Here is an 18,569-nt window from a genome sequence, read left to right as displayed (position 1 = left end):
ATTTATTAAGAAAGCTGCCAACACATAAAAAATTTATATTCCCTCAATTATACTTTTATTGAAGAATTGCCTGCAGTAAAATAAAAAAATACAAAGTCAAATGATTGTTGCTTTTGAAACCCTTTAATACAATAGAGGGATAAAAGGAATAAACATCTATTTTGAATTTTATATTAGTTTTTGATACTTAAAAGAAACTAAGTACTAGAAAAAAAAATTAACACTTTAAAACTAAACTTGATGATTTATTTTTCTTTATATTTTTTTTTATCAGCAATGAATAAATAAAATTAAAGGGGATTCTTCAGGGGTATCCCAACCCATATACAGTAACCACAAGTGTGTTGGGTTTAATAGTGTCAAAGTTCAAGAGGGGGTGAATTGACCTTTTAAAAGTTTCTCGCAGAAACAGTGTTTAACACAGTTTACAAAATATAAATCGATTTATTTGGCAATGAACAGATTTATTTTGGCACTGTTTGTGTGTTTGAAAAGCTTTTATACAGCAAGGTTAATCACAAGATTATGCAGATGGATTTTTCAGATTCACACACACTGATATAAGAACGAAAACCAGTGAAACACCAAAACAGCAACCTTCAATTTCAAGCAAGTGATTAAGGTTCAATTAATGGCTTTGACAGATTATTGAGTGATCAATTACAATCAACCTGTTCTAATGGCTTTTAACAGATTATGAGTGTTCTTATTGAAATCAACCAGTTTTCCAAAAATTAAGAACAATATGAGCCGAGCCCAGAAAGAACAAATTTATTTTTGATTGAACAAATTTATTTCTTTGCTGTTTTAACAATTATGCAGAAACTTAAGTGCAGAGATTGAGAGAATGAACACAAGGCAGTTATACTGATTCACTCAACTGAGCTACATCCAGTCTTCACCTAAACCAAGGTGAAATTCACTAAATCACAATACAAACAAACACAATTCCCACTATTCTTGAAACCTACAAGAACTTAGGTACTCTTGCTGAAAAAACCTATTTCAGCACACACCCACTCTTCAAGAAACCCTATCAAGAAGAGTGTACAACCAAACTTTTACAAGAAATGAAAAGTGAAACGACTACACCTCATAGAGGATACACATATCTGCCTTAAACCAGTAGGCAAGATTGCTAGAACAGTAGCAGCACCTCACACCAAGCTTTTGGAACCAACCAAGAACAAGCACTTTGTGATTTTAGGAATCTTTGAAGAACAAATGCTAATTCTATGTAAAATCTTAATTCTCTGTTGTAAAACTTGTTTTCTCAAATGTGTGAACAACTTTTAAACTCATAAACAAGTTTTCATTTTATAGAAAACCAACTTATAACATATTTTTGAAAAACAGTTAAAGCTGTTATAAAATGAACAGATTGAAAATAAAATGAACAGATTTATTTTCAAAAAGCAGTTAGAGAGTTTGTTATGTGAGGAGACTTAGTCAACCATTCTGGTGCAGAGATAAAACTGTAAAACGTTTAAACTGGACATGGCACCAGAGACAAAAAGAATCTATTCATTTACAGATGAACAGATTTATTTTTCAAAACGAAAACAGAAAAGCTTAACTATTTGAAACACAGTCGTTTTGAAAGGTAGAAGACTTAGTCAAAATACATGATGCACAAAATCTAATTTTCACAAGACTTAGCCAAGGCATCACTTTAAAAATGAATCTGTTTATTTAGAAAAGAACAGATTTATTTTTATGCAGTAAACGTGTTTTATGTAAAACATGTGAAAAACAGTTTAAGAAATCTTATGCTTGTTCTTATCACATGGCCAGTGGTTATGAGGTGAGTTACTCAGCAAAAAGCCCACTCTTAAACAACCTCTAAGCACTACCTAAGACACACTTAAAGCAAAGAAAAATACACATGAAAAGTACATATAAGTCTTCATCAAACACATGTGCAACAACCATCTTCAACAAAGTGGACTTCCTATATCATCCACAAAAGAAACTCTCCTTTATGGTTGGAGCAGAACAACCATAAAGTGAGAAAAACACATCTCATCGCTCATGTTTAGGTTTAACAAACATCTTTATCGAACCAACACATCTGGACTTACTCACTTAAAACTCCAACAGCTTCAAATAAGCTTTCTGGAGAACCCGGCGATGTGTCTACCTCGGCGATTTCCAGTTATCTGATCTTCTGTTCTTCGGATACGGCGATGATGCATAACTTCAGCGACCACCGACTACGCACGCATGGAGAACGTCACTTCATCGACCGGCGGTCATGTTGACCTAACTTCGGCGACCACCGACTACCCACATGGAGAACGCCGCTTCATCGACCGGCGATCATGTTAGCATTTGCGTAACTTCGGCGACCACCGACTACACACGCATGGAGAACGCCGCTTCCTCGGCCGGCGATCATGTTAGCATTTGAGTAACTTCGGTGACCACCGACGACACACGCATGGAGAATGCCGCTTCCTCGACCGGCGATAATGTTAGCATTTGCGTAACTTCGGCGACCACCGACTAAACACATATGGAGAACGCCGCTTCATCGACCGGCGATCATGTTGACCTTTGTATAACTTCGGCAACCACCGACTAGGCACGCATGGAGAACACCACTCGCAAGGAGAACGCCGCTTCCTCGACCGGCGATCATGTTGGCATTGCATAACTTCGGCGACCACCGACTAGGTACGCACGGAGAACGCCGCTTCAATCGACCGGCGATCATGTTGGCTTTTGCAAGAACGCCACTTCATCAACCGACGATCATGTTGGCCTTTGCATAACTTCAGCGAGCACCGACTACGCACGCATGAAGAGCGCGCCACTTTACCATAACACCTTCCATTACCTACAGCACCTACTCCTTTAGCACACCTGCAACCTGCGTTCTCTCCAGCCCCAACACCAGGGATCCTCTTGCACTAGACAGCCCCTTTGAAGGCTTTCTACCAAGCCGCTCTTCTGCTCTTGATGACAACTCCTCTATTTTACCTCTGTTCCTACAGTACCTAAGGCCTCTCCTCAAGAAAAACCTTTCCAGCAACCCGTTACTTAAAGCTTTTGATACAGATAAGTGGATTTAGGACCCAATCAGCCAGAGAATAGTTACAACGGTGACCTTTATACTTTAACAATTGCCATGATTTGAGTTGAGCCAACAAGAAAGTCTCTTCCGCATCAACAACACCTTGTTTGAACACAACAACATTCCTATGCTCCCAAATACTCCTCACTACACATGCCCAAACTCCTTTCAACAAGAGATTTTGCTTACTACTCACTTGAGGCAAGCAGAAGTTTTCAAAGTGCATCAATGGAACATTGTGTTGCACAAACGAGATGCCAATCCATTTAAAACACTGCGTCCATACTTTCAGGGCGAAGGGACATTCTAAGAAGATATGATGGCACGATTCCTCCTTTGCTTGACATAGCTCACATAAGATTGTGTTTAACAACACTCCTCTCCTCCTCAAACCAACTCTAGTTGGGATTCTACCTAGAAGGACTCTCTAAGCTGTGGTTATAGTATTGGGGAAAGCTTTGATTCTCCACAGATACTCAAACACTTCCTGGTACGGACTTCTGACCTGTTTAGCTAGGTATTCATATGCAGAATGCACAGAGAAAGACCCCGATCCATCACACCCCCACGTCAGGACATCCTTTTGATCCCTTAGCAGGCTAACTCGGTATAAAAGTTGGACAAGGTTAGTTTCCAACGGGATTTCCCACTCAAACCTATCCCTTCTCCATCTTAAATTCCACCTCCATGCGGCACCTACCCATTCCCCAACCTCACTCACCATTAGACCCTGGTCTAAGGATAGTGAGAACAGTCTAGGGAAGAGGGATTTGAAATTCATACTGCCAATCCACACATCCTCCCGGAAGTTCACTTTCTCACCTCCTCCTACCTTCCATACTAAATTATTTTTCTTTATATATATATAAGAAGAAAATAATGAAATAGAAACGGGAATAAATTAGAAACTAAAAAAAAAATTGGTTTCTAAATTAATTACTATTATTGTTAAATAGTTTCTAAATTGGTATTTAATTAGTTATCAAGGTTTTAACTACCAGTTATTTAGATTCTAATTTGGTAGCAAAAACTTTGGTAGTTAATTAATTAAATACCAATTTAGAAACCATTTAACAATAATAGAAACTAATTTAAAAATCATTTTTTTAATCTTTAATATGGTCTCTAATTTAGACACTACAACAATTAACTATTTTTTTTCTTCTAAAATTAATTTTTATTTAATAATTTTCTTGTAGTGATATATATATATATAAAGCAATCCCACAATAATTGCTTTTATCTTTATGTAATATAATAAGTATGACATAATTTTTATTTATTGTTTTTTTAATTACATCATTTTTTCTAGAATACTTGACATAATAATATTTTATAACTAATTAAAGAATGATGAACTCATTCATGTTTAAGAAACTTGTATCAACTTAAATGGAGGACTTTTTTCTTTCCATCGCAACAAAGATTGTAGAATATGCAGTATCTCCAATTTTAGACCATGCTAAGTACTTGTGTTGTTTCCACAACTTTGCGTTGAATCTTTCAAATGACAAAGAACAACTAGAATTGACACGAGACAGTGTGAAGAAGAAAATTAGTGAGGCCACAAATAGGATTGAAAAAGTTGAGCCACCTGTTGAGAAGTGGTTGAAAGATGTTGAAAAAGTCTTGCACGAAGTGCGACTCCTAGAAGAAAGAATTTTGAATGTAAACAAGAGCTATTTGAGAAGGAAATGTCAATATTCTCTTGCAAAAGAAATAGAAAGAAAAACAACTAAAATGATTCAGCTTAATCGTGATAGCAAGTTTGAACCATTTTCTACAATTATTGAACTTCCAGGCATGAAGTATTATTCTTCCAATGGTTTCTTTATGTTCAAATCTACAGAAGCATCGTACAACAAACTTCTAGAAATATTAAAGAATAAAAGTGTTTCCATGATTGGGTTAGTTGGATTAGGAGGCTCAGGGAAAACTACTTTGGCAAAAGAAGTGGGTAAAAAGGCTGAAGAGATGAAACTGTTTCATAAGGTTGTCATAACAACAGTGTCTCAACCGCTAGATATCAAAAGGATCCGAAATGAGATTATTTTACAATTGGGCTTGGATTTAAAGGAAGAATTAGATATAGGTAGAGCACAGAGACTATCACAGAGATTAAGAAAAGATACTACTCTTCTAATCTTGGATGATGTATGGGAAAAACTAAACTTTGAAGATTTAGGTATTCCATTTGATGAAAGCTACAAGGCTTGTTGTATACTCATAACAAGTCGCAGTAAAGAAGTATGCACTTCTATGCAATGTCAAAGTATAATTGAACTTAATCTCTTGAGTGACAAAGAAGCATGGACTTTGTTCACACATTATGCAAACATAACTGATGTCTCCTCAGAAGCTTTGAAAGGTGTGGCAAGAAAAATTATTAATGAATGTAAGGGATTGCCCATTGCAATTGTGACGGTCGGAAGCACACTAAAGGGGAAAACTATTGAAGATTTTGAGTTAGCATTGTCAAGGCTAGAAAATTCTAAGCCACTAAATATTCCAAAAGGCTTGACAAGTCCTTATGCTTGTCTTGAATTAAGTTACACTAATTTGAATAACCAATTGGCTCAATCTTTATTATTGTTGTGTTCTATGTTTCCAGAGGATTATGAAATAGATTTGGAAGATTTATTTCGATTTGGAAGAGGATTTCGCACAGTTGGGACGTTTGGAACAATGGAGAATGCAAGGAGAGAGATGCATGAAGCTATTAACATTCTTAAGACTTGTTTTTTGTTAGTGCAAGCTGGAACAAAAGAAAATGTAAAAATGCATGATTTAGTTCGTGATGTAGCCTTGTGGATTGCGTCTAAGAGTGGTCAATCAATTTTCACAGGTACTGAAGTGGATCCAAGTGTGTTGGAAGATGATGAATTCATGAAAGATATGCAAGCAATAGCCTTATGGAATAATGTCACAAAAAATGGTTTTCTTGATTATAGAATAAATTGTCCGAATCTTGAAATTCTCTTGCTTTATTCTAAAGGTCGCATAAAAGTATCAGATATGGCTCCTCAAAGTTGGGAAAAGATTAAAACCTTATCAATCAAAAGTTTAAATAAGGACAATAAGGATTTGTCTTTGCCAGAGTCACTGAAGTTGTTAAAAAATCTTCGAACACTGTGCTTGAGAGGTCATTATTTAGGTGACATATCTTTTGTGGAAAGACTGCAAGCACTTGAGATTCTTGACTTACGTTACTCTAATTTTGAAAAACTTCCTGTTGGGATTGTAGAATTAAAGAAGTTGAAGATTCTGGATTTGTACAGATGTAGGATTAAGGAAAGGAATGTTGAACCTTACAAAGTTGTAGAAAAGTGTTTGCAGTTAGAGGAATTGTATTTGCACTTGAGAAATTTAGAAAACTACTTTCCACATGACGTCTCTTTTTCCAAATTACAGAGGTATGTTATAAAAAACATCTTTTCTGTGTTCGATGATACTACAATCATGAAAAAATACGCACAGTCTAGAAGCTTATTAATAGACAAGTTTGATGTTGCTGCTCAAAATTTTATATCACTACCAATCAAGGATCTCTTTATGAGAGCAGAATTTCTTCATCTGGAGAACCTTCGGGGAGATTATAAAAATATAATCCCATCCATGGATCCACAAGGCATGAATCACTTGACTGCCCTAGAACTCCGATTGTGTAAAAGGATAGAATGCCTAGTTGATAACACTAGCAATACCAACAACAATATTGATTTTCTTCAACCTAAATTTGTATTCCTTAAACTTGTTTACTTAAGGTTGGAAAGATTATGGAACCTTGAAGAGGTGTTTTGTGATCCCTCTTCCCGATGTTCCCTCGAAAATTTAGAAGAGTTCTTGATACAAGGTTGTAGTAATTTGAAGAGCATCTCCTTTCCAAGGAAGTCTAAGCTATGCAATCTGAAGGTCCTTTCAATATCTAGTTGCCCTATGCTAACTTCTCTCTTCGTGCCATCCGTTGTCCAATCTCTAGTGTTGTTAGAGGAACTAAGAATATCTAGATGCAGCACATTGAGGCACATAATAGAAGAAGTGGAAGAAGGGAACAATGTTCTTTCAAGCACCCCAAGTCATTCATATTTGACGCTCCAAAAATTAAAGATTCTTTGTATTGAAAAATGCAACAATTTGGAGTATATATTCTCTGTGTTTTTAGCCGTAAGGCTAGTAAGTTTGGAATATGTGAGTATTGATTCGAACATGAGGTTGAAGTATGCATTTGGTAGTGAAAAGGAACGTAATAATGCAGTATATCCGAGTTTTCAGCAGACTGATACCAAATTCTTTTCTAATTTGGATTCTCTATATTTGCGGGAGTTACCAAATCTGATTGACATTTGGCCTGAATATTGTCGTCCACATCTTCCAAATCTTAAAAGTTTAGAATGCAGTGATTGTCCCAAATTGCTTGGCTCCATATTTGAGATGGTGACTGCTTCAAATCTCCAGCAAAAAACAACTTTAATGGTAATATATTATTATTATTATTATTTGTTATTTCGTTAAATTGATTAAAATAGTTTTAAAGATAAATGTACCTTTTACAGAGATTATTAGGAATGTGTGTAGTTTCTCCAATGTTAATGTTGTTGTTGAAATGCATTAAGAATAACAATCATATCGCAGTAGTTTTTTTATCATTACTTTTATTCTGATAATTATTTATATTCTTATTGTGTTTGAGTTGAAAAATATATTTATAAATAATCATAATTATATGAAATGGATGATTTTTTTATCTAGTCTAATAAACAAGTATTTATCAATTTTTTTTATCAGCAAGTATATATCAATTTAATCAATTATATTTTAATGAATTGTATTCAGAGCTACTGTACTGATGATCGTTTTTTTTTTCGATTAGTATTGTAATTTTTTTTATAGGTTTTTTAAATAATGAGTTTTAATCTAGTTTTGTTTTCAATATATTTTAGGTCTGCTTCCTCACATTAAGTTTATTGAAAAATAATATATATTCTTTTCAAAGATGAATACATGTAAATAAATAAATAAATCATACTATAATTACAAAGTGATAGATATAAGATTTTGAAGTGCGTTACATAGTATGATATTTGAAGTACGTTAGATTGATGATTTAATGATTGAAATATATGCACTCAGCCCTTTATTTAGCTAAAATATTACAAATGAAGTCTATAGAAATTCCATGCTTTTGTATTTATCTTTTTCATTGCATGCATAAAAGAATATAGTTATTTTCTTTTCTTTTGACTGAGAGACATATGTTATTTGCTATTTTTAATGGTGAAGGAATGCTAGATTGTTTATTCAAAAATTGAAAATACGTTTTATTACCCTTTATTGAATGATAAAAAAGTCACTGCTAGCAAATCAATTCCGCAGAATAAAATACTTTCGTACGATCGTATGAAGTCATTATTCAATTTTTAATTTCGAAATGTGTATTATGTTGTGTATACAGGAGAATGAAATATCATGCTTCATTACCAACACATTCAACCAACTTGAATGGTTTTGGTTATGTGATGTTAGAGTGAAAGATCTCTTCCAAATCCAAATGGGAGAAGAAGGGGGCAGTGGAGAACTTCTTCCTCTAAATTTGGATATAACTTATCTATACTTGGAGAATCTACCTGAGCTCAACTTCATATGGAAGGGCCCCACAGGTTTTCTAAGCCTCCAAAAGCTCCACTTTGTTAACATATATGGATGTCCAAAATTGAAAACCATCTTCTCCATCACTGTTGTCACAAGCTTACCAATGCTGGAAAACCTGTATATAGATAACTGTGATGAATTGGAACAAATATTTGATTTAGGTGATGCACAACAACTCCAAACCCTATATTCTTCCCAACAACCGTGCTTCCCAACACTCTCAAGTATTCAGGTTGAAAAGTGCAATAAGTTGAAATGTCTTTTTTATAATCTATCGGCTAGTCATTTTACCAGTTTGGAAACTTTGAAAATAGAAGAGTGCTCTCAGTTACACAAGGCTTTTGGTTTTGAACAAGAAGCTGATGATGGTGGTGGAGAAGAGACGGGTAAAAATGGAGAACAAGTTCTACTACAGGAACTGACACTTATCACACTAAAAAATTTGCCAAACTTCGAAGATATTCACCACGGATTTAAGTTAAAAGGAAATGGTGAACATATCATAGAGGAATGTCCTAAGTATTCTCCAAGTTTACATCTAGATCCAGGTAAAATTCACATGTCCTTTTTCTAGACACAATTACAATGTCTTTGGATTATGATGTTGTTAAGTCAAATATTATTTATCAGATATGTAAATAGAAGGCTACAATTAAGCATGTAGATAAGTATTGATTTAAGAAACAAAGTGTGCAATGGACAATGCAACAATGCCTCAACTTTTCACCCTCCGATGCAATAAATTGTTCAGGTAACGTTTTTTTTTTCTTTTGCTATTTTAGCAATAGCATCATGTGGATAATATATATTTTGGCCTCTTTTACTCAGTAATAAAAAGAGGTAGTGTTGCTTATATATGTGATGTATAAATATGCAAGTTTAATCATATTTGAAATTAATATAAGACATTTTTTTCAAACGAAGAAAATCACTTTTAAGATGACAACTGTGACTCGTGTGAAATTGTTTACTTTATAGAAGTTAATACACTTTCATATTTTCTTTTCCTGTTTGACTCATGAGTCATGATTTTCTAAATTTTAGTTCAAATACATAAAAAAAAATTGTAATTGACAGTATTTTTTCCTCTGCATATTTTGAAGTTCTTCAAATAAAAAAAACATTTTTTAAATGACTAATGCTAACTCACTGGCCCCACTAGTCTGACACTCATTATGGAGAAGGAGCATAATATTAAAACAGTGATACCATATAATTATTTTGTAGGGAGACAATTGCTGGAGGAAAGCAGAGTGTTGTGACAAGTTGGGGTGTGTGGGTGAAATTTGTACATAAATAATCAATAACAGAAAGTAAGTTCTTTCTGTTAAATATTATCATTGTGACTGTTTATTTTCTTGTTTTAGGATTCAAGAATTTGAATGGGAATTGGTGATATTGTGAGATGTTTAAGTCTTATGCCGTATATTGTGTAATATGAAACACTCAGTGCTATATTTAAGTGTTTGATTCTTTCCTCTTTGAATTAATTTTTAGAGTGATTCTTCAAATATTTAGATATTTATCAATTCATATCATCAGAGCTAGTTAGCAAATCCCTGTAAGAACAAAGGAAGAAGAATTTGAAATCCTAATTGGTACTTCAAAAGTACCTGGAATGCACCATCATAAACAAATATATCTTGTTACAAAATGATTAATTATAACTAACTAGTCGGTCCTTTGTCAATTCATCATACAAGTAGCACAAAAAGAATAAATGAAAATTAGTAAATTTGTTTTCATCAATTCACAAGGTACTAATTAACATCCTCAGATCTAATCAACTATTTTTTCTAAAGAAAACTATAATTTTTCAACTTCTATCTTGGCTTGATGGTTGGTACACTTTGAATGACAAGATCACTACCTGACACATCTCCTGAAATAAAAGGAGTCTCTATAGTAGATGATAAAGGTTGTGAACTAAATATTGTACTTGAAGAATCACTTATAACATATTCAGCTAACATAGAACAGATGTATTTAAGCTCTTTAGCCACTTCTGCCATTTTAGGCATCTCATCTGATAAATCTTTGCAACACTTTAAGGCTAAAGTAAAAAATCTAAATGAATAAGACTCAATATGTTTATCAACAACCAGAGAAATTCCACCAGATTGGTATGCCTTAACCTGAAATAAAAAAGAGGATTTAGGTCTTACTTAGATAACTTTTCATTAAGCACTTATATGAAGAAGAAAATAAGAAGGTGAAACGAATTAATCTTCTCTTATAAGTTAAAGTTAAGTTGTACACAAGTTAAACCAAGTTGAGTGAATTTACCTTGATTAAATTGTCTAGAAGAGAAACCATGACATACCTGTCTAGTCCTAGTAAATTTTCAAAGAACATATTGATCAATAATAGGATCAATATCATGCCCAATATCTTCGGTCTCAATTTTAGTAGCATTTTTATCATTGAGAATCTCAGAATTAATATTAGCTTTTTCAAGAAAATCACTACTGAATTTAGTTTGATCATTAAGATAAACTGATAAAGGAATCTAAAAAAAATGTCTATTCTTCTCAGAAGAATGTGTAAGGAAATTAATCTTCACAAAAAAAGTAACATTCCGAGAAACATTAATATAATGAGGTAGAAGATCATAAAAAAATATAACCTTTAGAATTTGGTTTAATAAAAAATATATATAACATTAACACAATGATCAAGTTTCTTTTTATTAACAAGGATAGTAGACATGTAGCATAAACAACATCTAAACACACCGATTTGAGTTATATCAAACACTTTATCATATAATTTTTCAAAAGAATAAAGGTTTTGAAAAAAAATATATCAAATGAACAACTTATTTACTTTATTTATCAAAAAAACACACAAATTTGTGAGAGAAAAAATTACTTTATTTAAAATTATGATAAACTAATCTTAACGTAATGAGGTTGAATCTAAATTTACTCAGTTAAAAATTTTAGATGCATAAATGAAAATGAGTTCAAAACTTAAAACTTTAGAATATTCGTTAAACTTTAAAAAAATTATTCCTTACACCAGTCATCTATGCTAATGACATTTTATTTTACTCGCGTGAACTTTAGTATTAAACACTAAATGTATTAAACACTAAATGTTAATGCACAAATATATAGAATAATGACCTGTTTGATCTCTATTTAGTTTACTCAATTTAAGCAATTCTAATATTAAAAAGATCGATTTAGTTCATTGATTGGGTAAAAGAATTTGACTCGTTGATTTTTCAAAATGGATACAGTATTTTTTTTTTTTACATTCATTAAAATTAACGTTGCTGTCTTTAGTTATGATTTTTAACCATCCTAAATTATTGCAATAGTTTATAATGTGATTCAATCACAGTCATTATTGTAGCAAGTTTTCAACTTTACATAATTTCCTAAAGTTAGTGACAATGAACTATTATCGGGTGATAGTGTATAAAGATTTAACATTATGTCCACTGAACAAAACAAAATAAAATAATAATAATAATAATAACAATAAATATCACAATTTTATAATAGAAGTGACGAAATAAAAAGCTTAAAAAGTATACCTCAATAATAAATAAAAAATAATAAAGTTTGCGAGGTGGAATTTCGCCCCACCCATTGTGAAGACAAATTGGGCTGTTTCTTCCTGCACCTCCGTACCTTCTTCTCTCACTTCCATAGATTTTCATATTTCCAAAAATGTCCTTCATATTTCCAAAAATGTCCCTCTGTAATATTCCGGACCCTCTGTAATATTCCGGATTACATAATCCAGAAGTCATTTTTTAAATTTGTAATTAGCTTCCGGATTATATAATCCGAAAGTCCTTTTTCATATTCATGATTACTTTACGGATTACATAATTTGGAAATCTTTTTTAACTTCTGGATTATGTAATCCGGAAGTCTTTTTTCAAATGCGTTTCTGGATTACATAATCTCTATGGAGGTGGCACAAGAAGGATAAAAATGTATTTTCATGTTGTGTATGGAGGTGCCAGAAGAAGATATGGAGGTGCAGGAAGAAACAGTCGACAAATTGTTTAACACTATGAATTGGGCGAAACATAATGAAGTCCGAACTCAACATAACCAACATTTTTAGTAAGAGCTAGCACAAGCCCAAAGAAAACTGATACTGCTACATTACCAATAACATTCTATATTACTGTAAGTAAGAGAATTCCAAATTGTAAAAACATTGAAAAAATAAGTAAAGAACGTTGCAAACCATTCACATGAGACCAGACGGGTGGATTATACAAATATTAGAGCAGACTAAGGAAATTTTGAATCTCTAATGAACCCTTAAGGAAGGGTTGTATGGCACAGCTTCTTACAAAAATCGATGAAACTTAGCAATGCCATCAGAATATGTCTAGTATAGCTAACATGGTCATCACTTCTCCGTACTAGTACACATGATATTGACTCATATACACTAGAACCATAAGCATAAGAAAAACATTCCAAGACAGAGAAATGAAGATAGCCAAAGCAATATACAAGATCACCTTCACATTTATTCATTATTAGGCAGCCAATACTGGAACCCGTTTGTGGCCCACAACGTGCTGTCTAAGCATATTGTAGCTATTTCTGTAGTGGTCGAGTGAGAAACATAGCTGCCTTATGGCCTCACGTTTCTCCTCCGCTCCTTCTAAGATCACAGTTTTTTGCCTCTCAACCTCCTCCTCCAGTTGCTTAGCTTTTGATTTTAGCTCTTCCGCTTGTTTATGTGCCTCCTCCATTCCAGCAATCAGTTGTACATGTTCCATGTGTAGCTGGTTCAAATGACTGTTGAGGTGTTCAATCCTAACATCTTTAGAGTTCACCTCTTCCATAAGCGAACCAACTTCAACATGGAGATTATCTTTCTCTAATTTTAGAGTATGAAGGCTAGTGTTGAGCTCTTTTATGTTGTTCTCTCTCTGCTCAATGTCCGCCTTTAACAGCTGAATCTCAACCCTGAGTGCCTCCTCCATCTCTACTTTTTCAGACTGGATCTTTCTGATTTCCTCTTCAAATGAACGGCCTCGACATTCCCAATCTCTGATCTGCTCTTCTAAATGAGTCTGTTCCTCCAGCAACTTTGACATTTCAGACTTCAATTGAGCTTTCTCCGGGAAGATTTTCTGCTCAGCATCAGATACTGCTGTTTTCAAATCCCTGATCTCATGGTCTCGGTCAGATAGACTAGTCTTTAACCTTGCAAGTCTTTCATTGAGTTTGGTGCTCTCTCTTTTCTCACTATTGAATTTGTTTTTCCAAGAAGCAATGTCTTTAGTAGCCAAATCAAGCTGATCCAACAACTGCTGAATTCTTTCAGATGATTTATTGGCCTCAAACTTCAGTGAAGTAAATTGTGTTTCTGAAGTTTTAAGATTTTCTTTGGTAATTCTTAGCTCCCTTGCAAGGGACTCAATCTTCGCATTTTGCTCAGACAACTCCTTATCCACACCATCAATACTTCCTCCAACATCTATCATCTTGTGCTCCAGGGCTTCGCCTCCATTATTGATGTGTTCTTTAGTTGATGAAAACTCAAAACCAGACTCCAAATTCTGTGCATTGAAGGGTCCGTATTTTTCTAGCTCAATTTTCAGTTTAGTAATTTCTTCTTCTGAAAGTCTTAACTTCTCGTTAACATTCATCAGTTCTTGTTCATATGCATTGATTTTGGTATAAAAATCTTCAGTACTCTCATTTCTTGATCCCCTGGATGAAACCTCTGCATGTTCCTCTTCCTGCATCCAAAGCTTTCCTTTTACCTCACGTAGCTCAGTTTCCAACTCCATTATTCTTCTGTTTATCCCCAGATCACTTCCATTCTGTAAGAAACCAGAATAATTATTAACCGATGAATCATCAGATTCGTCCTCAGAATCCGTCAAAGTAGAGGATTCATCTCCATCTTTTTGTGCATCAGAACCATTTCCACTAGTGCCAAGAAAGTAATCAAATCCAGCAGCTCGGTTACTTGATTTAAGACGATCCCCCCTCTTTGGAGTTGGAGAAGGCCCAGCAGAGGACGGTTCAGAGCCGGCATCAGAAATACCAGAACCTTGGGATTGGAGATCAGAGGGTATATTCTTTCGCAATTCTACTGTCACATGATCATAACGTTCAGCCAGAGCCCGGTAACCACGGTAAAATTCCTCAACCAGAGCAACCAATTCTGGCCTCTTTTGATAATACATTTCAGCCTTTTTGGCAAATGAATCTGCATCCTCTTCTATCAGCTTCAACATGCGCTTCACACTCCGATCCATCTCTGAAGTTGAAAATCACATCATTTTCTTGGAACACTTTAGGATAAAAAAGGATTGACTTATATACATAACAACATGCAAAACATGTCTGGGAATAATTTTTGGATGGGAATGATTTTACAGAACCTGAACAAAAATATCTACCCCTTTAGGAAAAGCAGGAGTTTGTATATGTTCCACAGTTGAGCATGAATGTCGAAAGTACAGTTACATGGTCTACTAAAGATAATTAACTAGCATTCCATTAATCAAAAGAAAAGGATAATCAATATTCATAGATATCTTACAGCAATGTTTGGCTTCTCTAAAGTGAGGGTGGAGAGAGAAGTGTGGAATTATAGCCATTGATTAGAAAATCAGTGGCTGAAATTATGATAAAATATATATTCATGTATTACAAACTACTATGAACTATGAGGTTGTTATTGATTTTCAATCATTGGTTATCCATCCACACTTTCTCTAACTATGAGGTTGTTATTGATTTTCAATCATTGGTTATCAATCCACACTTTCTCTAACTATGAGGTTGTTATTGATTTTCAATCATTGGTTATCAATCCACACTTTCTCTTCTAAAGTTCACCCACTCACATTAGATATGCTAAATCTCTTTATAGGATATAATAATTTCAAATTACAATAGTAGAGTCCACTTAAAGATAGAAACACGTCAGTTGAACTGTTGAAGAGTTATCATTCGAAACACACTTTTCCCCAAAGTTTTAACAATATTTATTTTGTAGCTTTTCTGCTGAATACACGGAATATTAGAATCTAGCAAAAAGTTTGAACATGGCATATCAACTAATAAAAAATGTTTTATGGCTCTCTAGTCGAATAGGTTTTAGTACTCGCTCCTCAGAAATGGCAAATAGACAGATTAACGTAGTGGCAGAAATGGAAAAGTTTGTCAATTAGGCAGGCAGTGGTATTTTGTGGGTATAGGAATTTAAAAGGTATAATAGATAGAATCAAAGTGTAAATAATATAAAAGACACCCTACACCACCAATTAACCTGATCCAAAACCAATTGAAAGGCATTGTTTGTTGGTGAGGGGATGTTGCTCCAAGACCTGAACATAACCTAGACCAGTTAAATGTTGTTGATCCTTATTCCAAGCATATATGTACTAAATAGATAGGGAGGAATTACCGGAACACCTATTTACCTACTTACACCCCTGTTCAATTTTAGTTGTCTAAAATAATTGGGTTGATTCGTAAGCCATGCTATAATGATGTTCAATTTCTACAAAATTAATACAAAATTTTAGGCCGATTGACCTTAATGCAGTTTTGATTACGCATTAAGCCTTGCCACATGAAAACAAAGATTTTTTCTGATAAAGTTCATGAAGCTTTTGCACAAAAAAAGTTTCATATGAAGAGAACTTACATTTAAGAATTACAAGTAACAGAGCAACAATTTAACTTTTTTTCACAATTTAACCATAAGACAATTGCAATTGCATACCCTCAAGGTTCTCGAAAAGCCACTTAGAATTCTTGGGACTGATGTGACTATCCCACCACCAAGAATGGGACTTCCTCGATTCCAACCTCCTCATTTGCTTGCTAGAATGAACCTGAAATGAAACACAAAAAAACACCATTAACATGTGCATCAATGAACGCATCATTCTTCTGAAGCAACCTACATGTATAGCTCAAAAATTAAGCTCCGTCACACTTACCCGAGAAGCTGCCATTTGCGAGAGCTAGTTCTAGCCCAAAAGAGAAACTCTGGTGTCAACAACAAGCCCAAAGAAGAAAACAAACATCAGCATTCAAAGTTCAAAAGATGGAATAATTAGTTAGCGTAACGCCTGAAGATGGCTTAAAAAGATGACAACAAAGCACTTAATATGATATATTACGATATGAATGCTGTGATTTTCCCCACACTATCACCAATATGGGCCCCAACTACGTGGGCCTTCACTCTCCCCGAAAAGGCCCAAAGTGGAAAAACAGATACCAACAGTGAAATCAAACAGTCCACCGAAGAAACGAGAAGCACATGGCCATATCCATGAGTAGGGCGCGGAGAAATTTAAAAACCAAAATTAAATAAATAGTCATAAATTTTGACCTTTTAAAAAAATTATCTTATCTCGACGCCCAAAATCACAGACAACTGGCTACAGCTATATCCACGCGTCGTGCAGCGCAATCGCCTCATTTAAACGTGGTAGTTGCATTTGGCACTACGCACGCAACAACAAAAAAACTCTCTCTCTGACTATTTTTTATTTAAAGCAAAAACTCACGAAGAAAAGGATTTTATTTATTCACGATAATTACGCTGTTTTTGAGTAATTCGATTTCCCGATGAGTCCAAAAACTAGTTCGGTGTCGCGGGATAACAATGACTACGAAAGAAACAAAGTTGTAGCCGCGATAGGATAACGATGAAAACAGACAAAATACGAGAATCCTCCTCCTCGCGACCAAGATTCGATGTCACACATGTAATCTCAATACTCCCTTCCCTTCGAACCAAACAAACAAACACAATCGAATTTCGGACATAACAAAAACAGTAAGAGAAAATGAAAGTGAATTAAGGAGAATAATCGGAAATGGAAAGGAGAAAGATGTTCTTACACGAGAGAAGGGCGTGTTTGGAAGCAGTAGCAGAAACTGTGAGAAAAAGCAATGGATCTGAGAATAGAGAAAGGGAGAAGAAGGTAAGAAGGGTGGAATATAATGAGAGAGAGATTTTGATTTGAAGTTTGAGGAGAGATTTGTGTTTGTGTTGTTAATAAGAAGAAGAGAGAGAGTGAAGACTGAAAGCAAAAGAAAGTGCAGGGAAAGGAAGGGCTTGCTCCATTTAATGTCCACTAAGCTTCCACTCTTCGCACATGTTCTTCTTTTCTTTCTCTCTCTCTCTCTCTCTCCCCTTTTTTCTACCTTCTTTTTATTAGTAATCACAATTACATATAGAATAAAATTTTATTTAGAGTAATTACATTTTTGAAATAAAAGATCATATTATGATAAAACAATAAATGCTTTTTTGAAATATAATATAATAAAATAATAATTGCTTTGAATGTGAAGTGGAATGAAATTGGTGAAGTATGATGATTACAGATTACATTTTTATACGGATGCTTTCGTACATACACGTATTTCTTCTTGAATATTGAATTCGCCTTCACAGTTCAAACGCGACGTTGATTATTATTTTTTATTATTTTATTTTTTTTGCCTTTCATAAACAAATGTTGTTGTTGATTTCACATCTGGGCGCGTTGAATATCAAAGTTGAATTAATTAATTAATTAATTAATCTAAGGAAATACACGTTTAAACGTGGCAATGCCGTCCATGGGGGCAAAATGGACTTTTGGTGCAGTTGGAGGTTGCAATTGGTAATCAATCTTTTTCTTAATTCCCCGTAAGAGAAGGTGCATGGTGCAATTCATGCCTCAAAAATAGAAGAAAAGTAAGATACCATTAATTACGAATGTTGAAGATTGAGGTACCTAACGTTACTCAATTTAACAATTAATCCAAAATTTTGAAAACAAAGTTAGATTAGAGTAATGCGTATAGGCTTTAATAATGCAAGGGACCATCGT

General features: G+C 34.1%; 2 protein-coding genes across 4 annotated transcripts; one reads left to right on the top strand and one right to left on the bottom strand.

Annotated features, from left to right (window-relative positions):
- The first annotated feature begins 4,414 nt into the window (after window positions 1–4,414).
- Window positions 4,415–10,170, top strand: LOC137825423 (putative disease resistance protein At4g27220). The gene is made up of 4 exons (XM_068631092.2): window positions 4,415–7,549; window positions 8,529–9,273; window positions 9,356–9,476; window positions 9,953–10,170. Exons 1-3 carry the CDS (start codon window positions 4,469–4,471, stop codon window positions 9,361–9,363), a joined length of 3,834 nt encoding a protein of 1,277 aa, XP_068487193.2. The 5' UTR covers window positions 4,415–4,468; the 3' UTR covers window positions 9,364–9,476; window positions 9,953–10,170.
- A 2,726-nt stretch (window positions 10,171–12,896) lies between these two features.
- LOC137823728 (protein NETWORKED 4B) lies at window positions 12,897–17,916 on the bottom strand. Of its 3 annotated transcripts, none has more exons than XM_068628969.2 (4): window positions 17,590–17,916; window positions 16,677–16,725; window positions 16,457–16,568; window positions 12,897–14,980 (listed from the first exon to the last, which is right to left on the bottom strand). In XM_068628969.2, exons 2-4 carry the CDS (start codon window positions 16,689–16,691, stop codon window positions 13,239–13,241), a joined length of 1,869 nt encoding a protein of 622 aa, XP_068485070.1. In that variant the 5' UTR covers window positions 16,692–16,725; window positions 17,590–17,916; the 3' UTR covers window positions 12,897–13,238. The 3 variants fall into 3 exon arrangements, with proteins under 3 accessions (XP_068485070.1, XP_090150105.1, XP_090150104.1); XM_090293979.1 differs by having other exon boundaries at window positions 12,897–15,104; window positions 17,590–17,907; XM_090293978.1 differs by having other exon boundaries at window positions 17,287–17,870.
- Window positions 17,917–18,569: the final 653 nt, after the last annotated feature.

The sequence above is a fragment of the Phaseolus vulgaris genome, chromosome 8, assembly GCF_051622355.1.
Source record: "Phaseolus vulgaris cultivar YP4 chromosome 8, ASM5162235v1, whole genome shotgun sequence".
NCBI classification, from domain to species: domain Eukaryota; kingdom Viridiplantae; phylum Streptophyta; class Magnoliopsida; order Fabales; family Fabaceae; genus Phaseolus; species Phaseolus vulgaris.
This window is presented reverse-complemented; position numbering and strand designations above follow the sequence as displayed.

Coding starts and splice junctions, on each gene's coding strand:
- LOC137825423 (XM_068631092.2), top strand. CDS start 4,469: ATGGAGGACTTTTTTCTTTCCATCGCAACAAAGATTGTAGAATATGCA. Junction 7,550..8,528: donor AGCAAAAAACAACTTTAATG/GTAATATATTAT, acceptor TTGTGTATACAG/GAGAATGAAATATCATGCTT.
- LOC137823728 (XM_068628969.2), bottom strand. Junction 14,981..16,456: donor GCTTTTCGAGAACCTTGAGG/GTATGCAATTGC, acceptor TTTCAACTTCAG/AGATGGATCGGAGTGTGAAG.